The sequence below is a fragment of the Typopeltis vanoorti genome, chromosome 11 (genome assembly GCF_054136105.1).
Source record: "Typopeltis vanoorti isolate ZY-2024b chromosome 11, IOZ_Tvanoo_1.0, whole genome shotgun sequence".
Taxonomy (NCBI): domain Eukaryota; kingdom Metazoa; phylum Arthropoda; class Arachnida; order Uropygi; family Thelyphonidae; genus Typopeltis; species Typopeltis vanoorti.
Window position 1 is genome coordinate 117,973,731 of NC_143559.1, and position 18,598 is coordinate 117,992,328.

The 18,598-nt window shown below is 38.6% G+C and overlaps 1 protein-coding gene across 1 annotated transcript in view; it reads right to left on the reverse strand.

The window, feature by feature from the left end:
• LOC150101984 (uncharacterized) overlaps positions 1-18,598 on the reverse strand; it is a 197,992-nt gene that overhangs the window by 106,236 nt on the left and 73,158 nt on the right. The window contains exon 5 of the mRNA XM_090399947.1: positions 15,342-15,447. Within this exon, the coding sequence (XP_090256073.1) occupies positions 15,342-15,447 (106 nt within the window). The remainder of the gene's footprint in view (positions 1-15,341; positions 15,448-18,598) is intronic.

Here is an 18,598-nt window from a genome sequence, read left to right on the forward strand (position 1 = left end):
TTTACAAGGCCTTGATAAGACCTCACTTGGACTATTGTGCGAGGTCTGGTCTCCAGGTTTCCGATGTGATTCTGATATATTGGAGAGAGTACAAAGGCGAGTGTTAAAAATTATATCAGGATTGTGGAATACTGATTATGAAGATAGACTGAGAATTTGTAGACTGCAGACATTAGCAAACAGGAGAAAGAGGGGTGATATGATTGAGACTTACAAACTTCTGAAGGGTCAGAGGATTTCAACTGATGGAATTTTTCAATTATGGAGAGTGGGGAAAGGACGAGAGAGCGTCCTTGGATGCTGAGAATGGATACCGCTAAGAAGGTGTGAGGGCTAGGTTTTTCTCTTAGAGGTGCGTGATTGGAATGAATTGCCATTGAATGTTGTGAATGCAAGCAGTGTGAATGAATTCAAGAATAAATATGATAGGTGGTGTGTGTAATAAGTGGCCTCCCTCGATGAGTCTGCCTCCCTCGAGGTATCTCTTAATAATAATAATAATATCAATGTTTTAGAGTCGATATCTTGTCCTAACTGGTCTGATTCAAGTTATGGATCCTCCCTGTATATTTAATCTGTCCGATCTATCAATGTTTTAATGAAAAGGATCATTGATGTTTAGTTACTAAGCCCACGTGTCTACAGAGATGTCTCATTTTCCAGCTTTACAGTGTCTGGACCTGTTTTCTCTCCTCCAATATTGCTTCTAATGTGCATCCGTATTTATTGGTTCAGGTATGGTGGTTTACTTTTCGCTTTGTCATCTAAACAACTACAATGCGTTCCGTTCAGCTGGCCATTCTCAGTATTTTTTCTTCTGAAAACTTGAATAGTAAGTTTTTGTACAGTTTTTCCTGAATCGTCATCTAGTCTTGGCTGGTTCACCTACGGATGCTTCGATATCATGGATACATGTCTATCCAGAAATTTTCCTTCGTTTCATGGCCTATTTTGTTGAACAAAATGTCTGCATTTTGGAGAAGTGCGAGAATATTTTTCTTCGCTGGAAACACGCAGGAGGTTTACAGGATATATCTCAATTCCTGTCACTTTTTTGTACATTTTTATAATGTGCGGAATTTCATCCAGTTTGGTTTACTCAGGTAAATTAATGGTTGTTTTGTTAACAAGGAACTCTGCCTATTCTTTATCCCCAAATGGATGGGTAGAATTTTTCAAAATGCATCCTAACAAGTCTTTTAGCTGTGGGGGGAAGGAACAATCAGTAGACTGAGATTTCTAATTTGTGATTTCAGTATAATTTCATACATTTCTTATGTGTGAAATTATGCTATTAATTTTAATAAGAATTCTCTGTAACAGAAAGAATTAACGATATAACAAGCATAGTTGTACTCGAGTTCCATGGTGCCAGATTACTTACCTTACCTTTTATATTTCAGTATAAGGAGCGTCGGCAGGGTCGCACATTAAGATACAGGATTTTTTCCCATCCAGTTCGTCAGGTGATTCAGGGATGACGGCCATGTGGGTGGCAGATGACTTTCGTGGTGAGCACTGGCGCGTTCGTCGATGACAATGCTACAGTGAGGGAAATACTGAAGAGAAGCTCTCCGTTTTCGCACTTCAGCTTACTCGGCAACTAATCCGATGAATACACTTAATGCTACTACGGCAAGCACCATAAAACAATTCTGAATTATACGAAGTCCACAGGACATCTGGTGCTTTCAGACCGATTTTGCAGATGACACATCGAGTCTCTCGAACATCCCGTTTAATGAAACCATTCAGCTGGTGCGGACGGCGACCATGTTATGGTCTTATTCGCCAGAGTTGTGGGTAATTTCACTTGAGTTTGATTTCCTTTTCTTATATTGAAGGAATCAGATATCCGTAAGTTAAATTTACTTGCAAATACTTCCATTATATTAAATTATGGCGTCAGTTTTCTCGGATAACTATAAGACTAATCTGGTAGGATAAAATTCATATGACTGCCCTCTTAAGGGCTATTACACTGACCAGGAAACATTAAGTGAATGCATGGAAATTATGCAAGTGCAGATTGTATGACATGAATATAAAATATTAAGAAATTACGATTCTTATTTGTTAAGACTTGTTACTCTTTATGATATGGTGGCGTGTTTATCATAAACTATGCATTTCATATTACAAACTTAGTTCTAAACGAGAGAAACACTTGTCATAATCATAATGATAAATGAACTAACAAAAATGATGCATAATATCTCTTACCAGGAAGGTATTATCATCATGTATATAGTTGTTGGGGTCCAAATGGGATGTGACAGTATAGGTTGGTTCCTTCCACAAGTAGAACCTCTTAGCCCTTCCATCCCAACTCCAGAACAAACTGAAAAAAATGGTAACTAAGCGTACGGGCATGAAACCACCTGATCAACAATAAAAAATTTACAATTCACAGAACTAGACGAATGAAGTCCAAGCAGCTGATAAATAACGCTACTGAAATAGTACAATAAACTCAGAACCTAAATTTTAAGAAACGATTCAACTAGATGTCCAGCTAAAGAAATTTAAATCAATAACACCATGACGGGAAATCTCACTAAAACAAGAAAGGAGTCTAAGAATAGTATTTCCACTATTAAGAAGTGTAGAGGATAAAGTTAGTCAACTAAAAACATTAATGAGAAGTTTAAGCCTAAACTGCAACAACAGATGCACGATACAGACTTAACTAGCAACCAATATCCAAGCGGTAATGCTCCAAGATATGATTTGCCCCATTTCAGAACCTGAATCAAAATTTCAAAGCTACAAAGCCATTAGAAGTATTTAATTCAGAAATCCAGAATCAGTTCAAAAGCAAATAAGTTTGCAATATAGACATTGCAAACGACCGACAAATAAGTCAGTCGTCCTGGGGGGGGGGCGTACTTCAAATCATTAACAGAAAAAGCATCCGACGATCAATTTTGTACCTTTTTAGAATGTACGGAATTTCATCCAGTTTGGTTTACTAGGCGCGCATAACTTAAGTTAGATTATCAAATAATAGTGTAAGAAAATCTACTCTTATGGCTTGTTAAAAACGTGTCCTCTTCATCCAAATCAGTTTGGACCATCCAGACCAGTAAGTGACCAATGAGAAGCTGACATACTTGTTCTGTAAACTAATCCAAGCTTTATACCAAACATCGAAAGCTTTCACAGGAGCAAATTGGTAATCTGATAGGCAAGTGAACAAGGTCTCGACACGACAGGGGAAATGAACAGAGCAAGGAGGGTAGGAAGATAGCTGAGTAGGTACTGAAATAAGGCAGTTTGACACGGGGATCTTGAAGAGTATTTTTTATGCCATAGGGAATCTCGAAGTGTATAATAGCTATGAAAATACAACGAAAATCCGACATCGTTTCCACAGATTGAGGATTGTTGCAACGTGAACTTTGATTTCTAAAACAGTAAATAACGTACTTATCATTTAGTGCAACACGACATGCTCCAGAAGGAAGCAGGCACTCTAATAGGTATAACCGAAATTATTTATATTTTGTGTATGTTCAGTCAGATGAATACGCAATGCGTCTTGTATATCTAACGGTTTATTAGAAAGAAAATGATTTTATAGCTTCTTCTATCTTGCAGTACAGTTGCAACTGTTATGAAATATTGTTCGCCGTGTACACTTAATGAAATGAACGTACTTTGTTTGCATGTGTCTAGTTTCTCTCAAAGGTTTAAAAAACACATAAACTAGTTGTCTTAATAATTATCCACTATAAAGTGGTGTCTTTGCAACACCACATATGTATCCTCTCCATTTAGTTTGCGACTAGGAAAAACAATATCCGAAATCAAACCCACATAAGATAGTAGCTAACGAAAGAGGGTAAGGATGAATCCACGCACTGCAGTTTAATTCCTAACCGATAAATATGAATACTAATACAAACCACTATAGAAACAAATCTTGAGTAAAAGATTACCATTGCTGCCGAGTTGATACTCTTACTGTCTCAAGAAAATATCGTTAAATGTACGATATTTTGATGAGGTGAAAGACGTCACAGAACTTTGGATTTGGAACAAAACACAGTGGATATTAGTTGTGAAAGTGAGGAACCAGCATTAAGTTCAAAAAATGTTCTGAAACGGTAAGATTTTTATAATTGTTTGAAAAACCGAAGAACGTACAAAAATTTGTAACTGCAAAAGGGAGTACGCCCGAAAGATTAGGCAGAACTGTTCAAAAAATAAAGATTTTTTTTCGTGCATGAACCCAAGATGCAAGAAATTGATTGTGCAGAAAGAGAACAAATAAATGAAACAAGTCAACAAAAATACAGTAATCGTAATAGATTGATCAGTATAACTGAACTATTTCAAGAGTAAAGAGAAGATCTATATCTCTAAAAATGTTAGTAACAGCAGCACCATAACATTCCACCATAACATAGAGTAAATCAAGCAGACATAATAGTGACCAGAGCTACACTAAATGCACAATTATCTCACCGGCATTCCAATGTCAGAACGAGAAATGTTTCTTGCTCACCTTCGGGACAGATGCAAAACAGTGCCTTACTAAGTTATGCCCAGATAGAAATGGCCTTCAAGGATCAGCTGAAGATATTCATGTCAGAAAGGGGAGGCTTTCTTACCTCCTTCCTACAGGTTCATATCCTATGGTATATGAATCTGTATGGAAAAATCGATTTTACGATAGCTATTGATGAAAGAGCGGATTATATTAATCTACAACGCAGCTGATGTTAATTTAGTTGCATCCCACAGGCAAATTAAATTCCACTGAAAAATACCAGGATTACGTAATCTTCATGTCGCATCCTGTATGTTGATCAGCTTTGTTCGGGAAATGAAAACCCACACATCCTGTATATCCACACTCATCCTTAAGCCAGGGTTATAATACAGCTATTAGTAGAAAGAAGAACGCAGGAAAGAATACTTAATATAGGTGGAAGAAATGGACGAGCCGCTGATGCACATGATAACCAATTAGCCGATGCTGACTTTGGTTACCAACAGGCATTGCATCCAGGAAAGAGGAGGTAAAACAAAATGCGTTCACATTGCTCCCAAACATCGCGACCAGATTTACAGATAGCATTATGGTAGCTAATTTCGGATGAACACATTTATAAAAATGTTATTACAGATTTAGTACAGTCTGGAAGATTTAACGCAATTTAAGGAAATTGCATTACTTTTCCCATCACGGAGGATTACTTTCTCCTCGAACATTTCCACTGAACAATGAAACCTAGTTTCAAATGCAAGGATATTTGCTAAAACACATAGACTTCAGCTGCTCTTACAAGGGACTCATGAAATACATCTCACAGATGACATTGGTTAGTAAGCAATGAAGCCAGAGGTATGCTGATAGATAAACGACCTAACAAACTGGCCTGATACGTCCTAGTGAGGGGGTTGGGGGAAACATACCCACCATGTTGCGATTTCTATAGCAACAACACTAAAATGCTTCCAGATCTATTCCAGCATTATACATCTTATCGAGTGAGAGGTATTTTAGTTCTTTATCAAATTCGAGCTTATGAGCTACCTATAGAGAGGATGACAAATTTTAAACAGCCTTCGTTACTGAGGACGGATGTGCAACGTAACCGCTTATTATTCAGCCTAAAAAATTTTAGATCAGCGGGAACCAATGATAGTACTGAGAAGACTACAATCAAATGATTGTGAATTATGTAAATGGACATTGAGAAACGATCCTGGAAAGTTGGAAACGTTCTCAGCTTCGATTAATCAATCGATATCCCCGTTGAAAAATACTCAGATAGTTTCATTTATTTGGGACCAATTAGCTCACGAAACTTGATACACTGAATTATCGCGCCATCATTTATATTTGAAGTCATTTTTCTCACCATTAATGCCGCTGGTTGCAGTTTATGTCGAACAGCAGAAACATGGAGAGGACCTGTTTGATGCGTAGTCCCATAAGCAGGAATTTAAACAAGAGGACAGTTAAACTACCACCATTCGACCACGAATAGGAAGTGGTTCCTCTGGTTCAAGCAATTAAGGCATGAAACGATACTTATTTAGCCATGATTTCACGACGAAGAATCACACACCTAAACTGATTCTATAATTTAAGAACGCCAAGCCAATAAGATGGAATTTAATACATGATTCCAAAGTAAAATATAGACCACAAGAAATATGCTAATACAGACTGTAGACACATGAGCCTAGTAACTTACATCGAAAATCTTTTTAACACAGCGATAAACCGGACAGTTATAGAGGAAAGATCCATAACTTGACAATATCCACTCTGAAACATGACTGATCTGGATCAAGCTATCGTATCCTAGATCACTATTCACAAATGCAATTTTATTGTGATATTGCAATATTAAATACAGTTGAGTGATTCAATACAAAATTTATATATTATTATAAAATGGCGCCTTCGAATTTTCCCAGGAAGAAAAAAATGAATAATGCACATGCTATTTAAAAGACAGCAAAGCAAGAGATCCTAATGGGTATGAATGACCTAACCAGCTATACGTTTAGTAGGAAAGAATTGTTGGAAGAAGCGACAAAGTGAAAATCGTAAATATATTACCTAGAGACAATAGAAATAAATAGTTATTATGGCAAACAATTCCAAGCGTAGGCTGTGAAGAAAGAATGGATGAGTTTTTGGATACGTGGAGCGATTGTGAGAGTAGATGAGGGACAGCCTACACTCTAATGCATTCGATATCTGGATCCTTGAGAAATTGGTATGAGACCAAACAATGAGGGAACCTAGATGGTGAGAATCTGTGCGCAAGAGTCACAATGCTATGTAACTGTTAATGAGGGGAATTGCCATGGAAATGATCGACTGTCCAACTATACTGGTAATTTATGTCTGGACACGAATGCTAGGAGTATCGATGTAGCATATCGAAGTATATGCTACATCGATGCCACAGCTGCATTTTCATGAATGTTACTTATGACACTTGAACATCTAGACGCTATAAGTCTTTAATGTTTTCAACGACTTAAATCTTTTCTAAAATATTAGAAGAAATAGACGGCTATCACACTAATAGGGATACAACGTGGAGCATCAAAGGCAAGGAAATGGGACCATGCCTACCATTAGGTCTAGACATCTAGAAAATATCAGATACCTAACAGAGCGGCAAGATTCACGATGAAGTTTTAACTAAATATACAATACACTGCATTAAGACATGTTGAGTGATTCAATACTTTAAAATCTTCAGCAAAACTACTTGTTGAATTTCGTAAGGGGATCTAATGCGAGATTCAATCATCAGCACACGCTCGTGCTAGATCGATTTCAAAGCACAAATTATTTTCCAGACTTCGAGTGCAGATGTCAATAAGAACCATTACTTTGGTTCTTATTAACATCTGATCATCTCACTTGCGAAATTTTGGTAAATGTTTCCCATTCATTGTTCATATACACTTTTCTCAGTTACTCCAAGAATTGAAAGTAATTATTGCTTTTTTTTTCAAGCCATCTGGTATAGTTGGCTTTCTTTTTCTATACATTGCGTACAGAAAAAGAAAGTATTTTTCTTACATTCTTCCATGTTTATTTTTAGATCCGAAGCTCTTTCATATTTTTGAATACTGCAAGCCGCAATGAATACTCTTGGTGTCACGTCATTGGATACGCAAGAATTTGTGTCGCTTTCTCCGCTTATGCCAGTATCTATTTTGGAGTAATTTGTAATCGCGCTTATGGAAGATCGACTAACTCGGGAACCGATCGAAAAAAGGCTTAGTAAAATTTCCTCTAGTCGCCGACTAGATTTGAAAGGAAGCCTTTCTTCGTGCGGTCAAGCGCCGTGGAGTACAAACGCCACATCCACTGAGCTACACAGGCTAATATATACATAAAAATTATAAAATAGTCATAAAATTTATATAAATATTTAAAAGTGAATTGTTTTTTAAATAAAATGATTTAGTCTTATAATAATATTACAAAAGTAATGAAAATTTGTTTAAAATTTCCCATAAGTTTGTACACCTTTAATAGACTTATGTCTGATCTCTTATTAAATATTAAATTACTTTGCGACGCTTCGTGTTTCGATCCCCAGCTTTGAGCCATACCTCCAAGACAAACATCCTCAAGCTACAAAGAGTACAGAACACGTTCCTGCGAGTGATACTGGACGCCCCGTGGTTCATCAGGAACGCCCAGATCCATCGGGACATAAATATCCCCTACATCTCTCCACTAATACGCTCCCTAGCAGAAAAATTCTTTATGAAGACATCTACGCAGTCAAACCAACTGATACAACAAGCCGGAAACTATGACGGTAATGACTACTTGAAACATAAAAGACCGAAAGCCATCTAACACTCAACGACGAATAACCACTTCTGCCCACTCAGGACGAGATAAAATACCTCACAGATCTCTCCTATCACTGCTCCCGAAACAGACAATAGGGAATATAAAAAGCGTCAAGCTTCACCCTCTACCATATATGTCCTGCGTCCTTCATGTTTCAAAAGAAGAATCCTTTTGAGGACTTCCAGGGTAAGGAATGGCAATGCTGTAGCCAATGAAGTTTTAACTGAGGCTCGGCTATTGCCGTTACCCAACCATTACTAAAGATTTTAGCTCAATAACACCCCATCCACACAGATGTTCTTCATTCAGATAAGGATAAAGAGTCAAGGACTCAGTCCATCTCCCAGTTCTTTTAAGAACTTTAAGAACTTCATATTTCAAGTGCCACTTTGCAGAGAGACATATCATAAGTTACTCCGCATCTAGGAACGAACATTAAAATTCTATTCCAAAACATAAAAAATAGCTGGGGACAACCATTTCTCAGGGATTTAGCATGGCGGATAGCCTATGGACATCTCCAGGTGAAACTGGTGAAGTCCCGATATATACCAAGTCCATGCGAACCCCTTCTGTGACGTTTGTCAGAACGTCCAAACGGTGGGACACTTCTTTTTTTTTGTCCTCTCCCCCACCGGCGTATCTGGCAAAGGCTAAGTACAGTATTTGGAATCCCACTGCAGACACTGGAGGAGGTTTATATACCTACAATTCCCCCCACCTGTCAAGAAAACCCAGAAATTCACAATTTTGTTTTTGTCAATGTGAACAAATATCATATCTGTAAAGTGCGAAAAAAATCTCAGATACAAGATGCAAACAGAATTTACCCGAGAGTCCTAAGAGGATTCTATTTTTACCTACCAAGGGTTTTGGCACAGGAAATGTACTTGTTAGGGGATGGGAAGTTCGTAAATAAATAGTGCAAACCACCCATCCGCTGTGTCCTGACACAGATGCAAATTAAACCTTGTCTCTTTCTTTAGTATATAATATTTCTTGACTATATAATTCACTGGTTCTACAGTCCACAAACAGGAGGGGGTTGGCCTGATAGAACCCGAGCAGCTAAGGCTTACGTCGAGGCGGTGCAACTCCCTGTGAGTTGCATCACTTGGGCCAGGTTCTTCTTCCATTCTTCAGTCCACGTGTTTCCTATTTCAATAGTTAACACAGTTCTCCTTCAAGACTATTCCAATATTTTTTCTAGGTTTACTTTGTTGGCCAAATTAAGCGTATTTTTTTTCAGGACTTTTTTTTTAGGGCAGGTGTGAGGAAATGACGTCAATGGACCGTTTGGTCACAACCTTTTGGTTACATAGCTAAACAGGTCGATTGAGGCCTCTTTATTACCTCCTACTATCATGCTCTACCTTTTTATTTCTTCCCCTCTCATACTTGCTGACTCTCAGCACTCTTACACTCCAAAGGCCGATGATGAAAGACATGAACTCCCAAAATATATTTACTAAGGAGGGATTGAACGAAATAATGCAATGCAAGTTGTGCAGTACACTCAATAGATGAGCTTTCTTCGCTTGGTTGATATCGATGACGCTATTTGGTTGGAAAGATCTGGTTTGAAATACCGTATAGGTCGCGAAGAATCTTTTAGTATCAGAGGGTTCATCATTCCGAAACTCTTAATTTCATTAATTTAATCTCCATGGAGTCAGAAGATTTGTCTCGGGAGTATGTGTGAGAGTTCTGTGGCCAACCGAGGGTTTCTAAATACGCGTCGAGATTTATTGTTGTTTAATATGATCAAATTACGTTTGAGCCAACACATGATTATGCTGAAGTCTGTAAATGACACAAGGCTATTGATGGGTCTTTGTATATGGCTATGAGTAGTGTGTCATCTGCTGGCCGAGAGATGTGAGAGCTGCAGGTTGGTTAGTTTGTTTATACAGAAATGTTGAAAAGGGTATGGCGATAGAATTGTCGCTTGCGAAATGCCACAACTAATCTCAGGTTTTTTTTGCTGTATCATTTTTTATAATATTGGTTCTATTTTTTACAAAGTCTTCGAACCAGCTGTTAACTCCTCTTTTATCAAAAGTGATTCAAGTTTTAAAAAAAAAAACAATTACGTTTCTGTGGCGTTAATAGCTTCGTAAAAATAAAGAGTTAGCGCAAAGTCAAAGTGGTTTTTATCCAAAGATGAGTTAATTGTGTTACGGACGTTATCCAGTAAAATGATAATAATCAGCCCCTTAAGCGCTCACGCCCTTTTAAGTATATTGGGATTTCGTAACCACAATTCTGTGATAAGGTATTCAGTCAATGCTTATAAGTATACATCGTATGCAAATTGTATGCATCATCCGGGTGGTTTGCCTGATTGCGAAATGAAATACCCGAGTTTTTAGGAGAAAATTCCCCTCTACCTCTGCACGAGTCTGGAGAACTCACCAAGATTGTCTTTTTAACTAAAGGACATTGTCGAAACCTATTGTGCTAAGTAGACTCCCAGTAAGATAATAGTTCCTTTATTTCTACGAAATCTGAGCTGTGTGGTAGATATCATATTGAATTTCCCTCGATAGGCAGATACACTGCTTGAAAAGAAGTCAACGGACATCCCAAGGACAAAGTGCTTCGTATCATGTAACGACTCGTGTGTTTGTAGTAGATATAAACTGGAGGAATATGATGCTCCCAAGTGCAAATTTGTCCGGGTGAAATGGCTGCAAGAAGGGAACTGACAAAGTTTCAAAGAGGCATTGTGATAGGATAACATGTTACAGGCCTATCTTTTCGCAGATTGTTCACAAATTTGGCCATCCCAGGTCAACAATCAGTGTTACCATACTGAGATGAAAGAAGAGGCAGTCAACTGCAAGTGATACCTGCAGTATAGGGTGATACAATGAATAATGAGTAAACACCACCATTTGCCAGCCTACATGTTGAATGCAAAGTTCCAGGCATGAACTAGAACCCAAATCTGCTCCCAAAAAACATTCAGAACTGAAGCACACGATATGGATTTCCATGGTAAGACCGCAATATTCAAGTCCCACATTATCCGAACCAACATACAGCGTCGTCTTCAGTGGTGCAAAGAGGTTTACAGGGGAAGTGAAAGCTTGGAAAGCCGTGTTCTGGACGACGAATCATTCCTCGACAATTTTTCCTGGTTTGTCCTCGGACCTCTCTTTGTTGTTCCTCGAACATTGAACTCCGAGAGGCACCCGAACGTCCAAGACTATGAAATGTTTCCTACTTTGTGACGTTTTTACGGAACTGACGATTGTCTTTTTCAGTAAGACAACACACTATCATAAGGCTGCAACTGTAACTGCGTGGTTTGTGGACATGAACGTAACCACACTTGATTGGCCTCCACAGGACCCTAATCTCAACCCTATTGAACATATGTGGAATGAACAGTAGCGTCGGATGTGATCAATGGACGTTGGTCCCTCAACGGTCCAGGACCTCATTACATGCCTACAAGAATTTTTTCATTGGCGATTATTTCTATTATGTGATAACTACTTTGCACATGAAGGCCTGTAATTATTACTTTTATCGGTTTTTATGTAATTATCACTGTTGATTTAATTATAATATTGGGAAAATTCTTTGAGATATTTCGTTTATATCCAGTGTTTAGAAAAGTTGCTTTTATTTTTTTATTACTACAAATTACTGCACCTCTATGATTTAATCTTTTAAACACTTCGCGTACCAAGTGAATGCCGATATTTCAATGTTAAACGGTTTTAAGCTGACAGCAAGTAATTAAATAAAAATACCTGTACTACTTGTGTATATAATAAGATCCGGCTCGTATTTTATAAATGAAAACAGAATGTTTTCAAAGCACTGTCGTCACGATACATTTAATGTAAAGGTTTGTATCAAAAAACAAAATAACGTATAACGTTACTGAATGCATGAAGAAAAAATGCTTTTCATATTCCCCTTTATCTGTATAAGAGATTCTATGAATGAGGTATTACTGAGCTTAAAGCTCTCTCTTATGGGGCATGAAGTTAGCTATGTTCAGTTTGTAGCAGAATTGATTTTGGTCTTTTATATTTACAGCGTATTGCTTCATTGTCGTTGTCAGCTTGCTTGATCAGTGGATTTGAATGAAGGTTTGCCTTGATGAAGAATTCTTCTGCTAAATCACGAAGAAGAGAAGAAATGCAAGGAATGTTTACTTCTCAATGGATCTGGGAGTTTCTAATGAATCAAGGAGTGTCCAGGATCATCCTTAGGCACTTGTTTTGGATTCTTTGTGGTTTTAGTGTATTAGCTTCGGAGGTGTGACTCCATGACGGAGAAGTGTAAGTGATAACTGGGCGAATTACAGATTTGTACAGAGTTAGCTTGTTTTGTCAATCCAATTTGCTTTCGCGGTTAATCAAGGGGTAGAGTTGTGCAATTACTCTGGATGTCTTCGATCCTGTCAGTTTGATGTGATTGTTAAATAAGAGTTTATTATCTAGTTTTACTCCAAGATATTTTACTTCTGTGTTCCATGGAATCTTGACTCCGCTGAGCTGAATGTCTTTGATGGGACCTTTCTTCTGGAGAAGAGTACGGCTGCCTTTATAGGGGATTTACTTGGATCCTCCAGTCCGTCAGCCAAGTTTCTAGTGTATTGATACTTCCTTGAAGTCTTCTGATTGCCATCTGGGGACTAAGAGATCTAGATAGTATCGCAGTATCGTCCGCATATAGTGCTGAGATAATCGTTCTCGGGTTTGGGGGGGGGGGGTATCGGCTACGTAGATCGAGAACAGAAAAGAGCTGTATGGCACACCAGCACGGATCTTACGTCTGGATGACACAGTATCATTTAATTTAATTTGCATATATCTATCATTTAGATATGATTTGATTAGTTTAACTAATTTTATTGGTATCTTGAAGTCTATTAGTTTGTAGAGAAGGCCAGACCTTGTCGAAGGCCTTCGCAATATCAATGAAGACTGCGGCTGAAACAACGACGAAAGAGTTAAAATGTATAAATGCACTTGGGCCAAGTCAAGCTTTAGGTTAAAAACTGGATACTGGATGGGAAACTTTCAGGAGAATCTGGATGATTTCCATTATCAGTCTTAACATGTTACATTACATACTGAACCATTTTTACGATATTGTATTATTGAGAAAGAGGGACATTATAATAATATCGATCTTTTACAAGGAAAAAGGGGGAAAAAAGAACATTTCACGAATTATGTTTGAATATAAAACTGAAGATTATTGTATCGTAAGGTATGCATAATGACGTACTTTTTTTGCCAAAAAAAAAAAACTTATATCCCTTCCCCTCCAGAATCTTTTGGAATGGTCAGTTGTGCGTGTTTATACACATATGTTATGTTTATGTCTCATTTTGCGAGTACGTGATACAGTGATGACAGATTTATTGTTGAAATAAACAAACATTGCAGTAATACTTCTTCTTCTGCAGCTTTTCCCACTTAAGTAGGGTCGCTGTTTGTGATGAGTCTCCTCCACAACCTCCTGTCTTGGGCTGTAGCCACATCCAAGTTCTTCATCCTCAAGTCCTCCTCCACCATGTCCCTCCATCTCTTCTTTGGCCGTCCGCATTTCCTCGTCCCCTGCAAATCCGTCTGCATCACCCTTCTTCCCACATATTCTTCCTCCCTCCTCATCACATGACCAAACCATCTCAATCTCGCCTCCTGTATCTTTGCTCCTAACTTCGTAACTTTCACCGTTCCCCTTGCATAGTCATTTCTCAGACGATCCTTTCTGGTCACACCGCACATCCATCTAAGAATTCTCGTCTCCGCTACCTCCATCCTGCTGATGTTATTTTTCCTCAGGGCCACAGTATCCATAGCATACATTATAGCTGGTCTCACTACTGTCCCCCCCCCCACCCCCCCCCCCCCCCACCCCCCCCCCCCCCCACCCCCCCCCCCCCCCACCCCCCCCCCCCCCCACCCCCCCCCCCCCCCACCCCCCCCCCCCCCCACCCCCCCCCCCCCCCACCCCCCCCCCCCCCCACCCCCCCCCCCCCCCACCCCCCCCCCCCCCCACCCCCCCCCCCCCCCACCCCCCCCCCCCCCCACCCCCCCCCCCCCCCACCCCCCCCCCCCCCCACCCCCCCCCCCCCCCACCCCCCCCCCCCCCCACCCCCCCCCCCCCCCACCCCCCCCCCCCCCCACCCCCCCCCCCCCCCACCCCCCCCCCCCCCCACCCCCCCCCCCCCCCACCCCCCCCCCCCCCCACCCCCCCCCCCCCCCACCCCCCCCCCCCCCCACCCCCCCCCCCCCCCACCCCCCCCCCCCCCCACCCCCCCCCCCCCCCACCCCCCCCCCCCCCCACCCCCCCCCCCCCCCACCCCCCCCCCCCCCCACCCCCCCCACTCTTCATCTGTAAATGAATTCAAGAAGAGATATGACAGATATTGTTTTGCTAGTTTGGGTCTCCCGCGATGAGTCTACTGACTCCATGGAGATACCCGTAATAATAATAATAATAATAATAATAACCTTCCTGTCTTTACTTGTCAATGTACTCTTCAATGTCCAGGTAATAAATTTGAGCTGTATCATGAACGTCATGAGAAACAGAGCATGTTTTTTATTATATTCTTACTGATTAAATTAATTTGATTATTGTTCTGTTTTTTTTTTATTTTGGTATATACTCTTAAGTCTGCAAGTCAATTGCATGTACAGCAACTGACTTAATCTGATTTTCTATCAACATGTTATTAACTAGTAACAAATATTCAACATGTTGATAGAAAATCAGATTAAGTCAGTTGCTGTACATGCAATTGACTTGCATGTACAGCATTCAGAGTTGTATGAATGATTCAGAGTTGTATGAATGAGAAAGCATTCATACAACTCTGAATCTTGGAATACACCTGATGTAAAGCAAGCATATATTTTTCATAAAATATCTATTTCTACACACTGATGAAGCAGGGGGGGAGTGAAATACACACACACACACACACACACATATATATATATAAGCTTACCTATGTAAGTATGTGGGTATGGTGGTAAAACATTAGGCTCATTTATAGGCAACCACTGAGTCAGCATAGCATAAGATGATTTGGCATGGTGAAATATAAATCCATGCTAAAAAAGAATATATAACTATTTAAAAAAAATGTTTTTAACACACTAATTCATTTAAACTATAAATTAAAATATTGATAACATAACTGAAAAAAAATAAATAATCAAAATATAGGTGCCAACATAAAGGAGGCTTGGGCACATGATCAGAAATTCCCTTGCATAACTCAATAACACAGATATTGAAATTATACAGTAATAAATCTACCCACCTGAGATTGGCTAAATAATGTGAGGTGTATGCAAAAGCTGGGAATGGATAACAGATCTTCAAATGGATAGGAGACCGGATTCCTGAAACAAATCAGCAAGTTGTGTAATAATGGAAGATAATAAGTGATATACCTTAGGATTCTATTCTTGGGTCACTGTTGTTCGACTTATCAAGGTTTTTTTTTTTTTTATGTAAATCTAATTCAGACAAATAATAAATTACACAATAACTGCAGTGATTAAATTTAATGAAATGAAAGTACAGATATTTCGTACTGAAAATAACAGTACATCATCAGTGTGTAGAAACAAGCAATCAAAGGAACCAGATTACTTTGTAATTCGGTTCCTTTGATTTTGGAGTAATGGTGGACAAGGAGTTGCAGCTCAAAGGGCATATTGCAAAAGATACAATATGCTCTCAAAGGATTATTTGAAAGGTGAAAACATACTAACAACTAAAAATAGGGATATTATAATTCCTCATTATAAGGCTATCATTTTTAACTGCATCCTAGACACTTTAATAACACTACTTACACATTCATTAACAGTATATCTGCTCCCCCTCCCCCACACATTTACACACACATTTTATAAAGAGTGACAATAGAACTAGATAAGAAAAATACTATACGAGAATGGTCTGAAAAGTTCTTGGCCTAACAATAAAAAATGAATTCATAATTTCAAAATTATTTTTATTTTTCAACATAATCTCCTTTAAGACTAACACAGTTAATCCAGCGATGCTCTAGTGCCATTATCCCGTCGCTGCAGTGGTTCTCAGTAAGATCTGCAAAATACCCCCCCCCCCCCCACCTACAGCTGCAATCACCTCTTCATTCGAAGAAAAACACTGACCAGTGAAGAAGAGTTTTAGTTTTGGGAAGAGACAGAAGACAGAGTGACACAAATCTGGGAAATGGGGTGGATGTTCCAACAATTCATAGTGCAGATCCCTTAATTTTCCCATTGCCAAAACATTTTTGTGGGCAGGTGCATTGTCCTGATGAAAGATGATTTTTTTTCTTCTGCAAACCGGGTCTTTTCTGACAAATTTTTTCTTTTAGTCTGGTTAAAAGATCGGAATAATATTCCCTGGTTACTGTTTTACCCTTTCAAAATAATTTATAAACAAAATGCCTTTAGCATCCCAAAACACCAATGCCATGACCTTTACTGCTGATGGAACTGACTTTGTCTTCTTTGGCACTGAACAACTGGCTTCTGTCCACTATTTTGACTGCTGTTTGGATTCTGATGTGCAATAGTGAATCCAATCTCATCCATAGTAATAAATCAACACACAAAATCAGTTTTATTCTTGTTAAAACACTCCAAGCACAGAGATTTTCATGCGAGTGCATTTTTGATCTGCTGTGAGCAAGCAGAACCCATCTTGCACAAAGCTTTTCCATATGCAATTCTTCATGCAAAATATATCCTACACTTTCTTTTGAAATATCTATAGTCTCAGCAATGTCACGAACTTTGATTCACCGGTCATCCAATACCATATCGTGCACTTGATCAATGATTTCTGGTGTTATTACACTTTTTGGACGTCCTTCACATGGATCATCTTCAAGGCTGGTATGGCCACATTTAAACTCAGCAACCCATTTTTTAATTGTCAAAAATGAAGGAGAAGAGTGTCCAAAAACTTTTCTGAACTTTAAATGAATTTCTTTTGGCATTAAACATTCTTTTACAAAGAATTTTATAACCACACAATACTCAATTTTATCCATTTCAAGGGATAGAGATAATACTTTTGCTTCAGACAGCTGTATAAAAGCTACTTGATAGAATGACTTGCAATTTCACATGGATGCTTATGACAGATGTACCAACTTAGAAAAAAAAATCTTGCTGATAGTGTTACCATCTATGGTCGAGGACGAGAACTTTTCAGACCACCCTAGTAAATTTTAACCCATGGTTAAAATTCAGAATATTGTAGAAAATGGAAAAATAAAGACACTCCAGAAGGGAAAATACAATATAGAATCCTGAATGACAAATTGAGAAGGGAAACAGAAAGAAGTAGAGAAGATTGGCTTAAAAAACAATGTGAAGAAATTGAAAATTATGAGAGGGTGGGAAGGTATGTTATTTTATATGAAAAAGCAAGAAGCATGAATCACAAGAGAAATGGAATTCAAGCTAGATGCATTCCATTTCTCTTGTGATACATGCTTCTTGCTTACTTTCAAAATAAAATCTATATTTTGAAAAAGATTTGAAAAAGTCAAATCTTTTTCAAAATATCGATTTTGAAAAAGATTTGACTTTGTAAAATGGGATAAGACGGTGGAAGTAATGGAAAAGATTGGAAAGACAGAAGATTAATTATTTCAATCCCATATATTTCACTATATATGGGACAAACTGCCATGGTGAGAGACATACATGGTACAACAGAACCAGGTATCATTGGACGAGGAGTAAGACAAGGCTGTTCTCTGTACCAATTTTGTTTAACATGTATTCTGAAGCAATGTTAAAAGAAGCACTGGAGAATTCAGAAGAAGTAATAAAGATTGGAGGTAGACAGATATTTGCAATAAGATACGCAGATGACAAGGACCACAACATCTGTTGAACAGATTACTGGAATCCTGTATCAATTATGGAATGAAAATTAACATCAGAAAAACAAAGGTAATGAAAATAGCAAGGAAAGAGGCAAATATGGATATCAGAATAAATGGGGAAAAATTGAATCAAGCAAAGACATTTAAATATCTAGGAAGTGTTATTAGCAGTGAGTGAAGATGTAAAAGTGACATAAAAGCAAGAATAGCGATGGGAAGAGATGCTTTTAATAGAAAATGGAATTTATTCAGAAATAAAATGGATAGAAACCTAAAGAAAAGACTAATAAAATGTTATGTGTGGAGTGTTGCCCTCTATGCAGCTGAAACTTGGACGT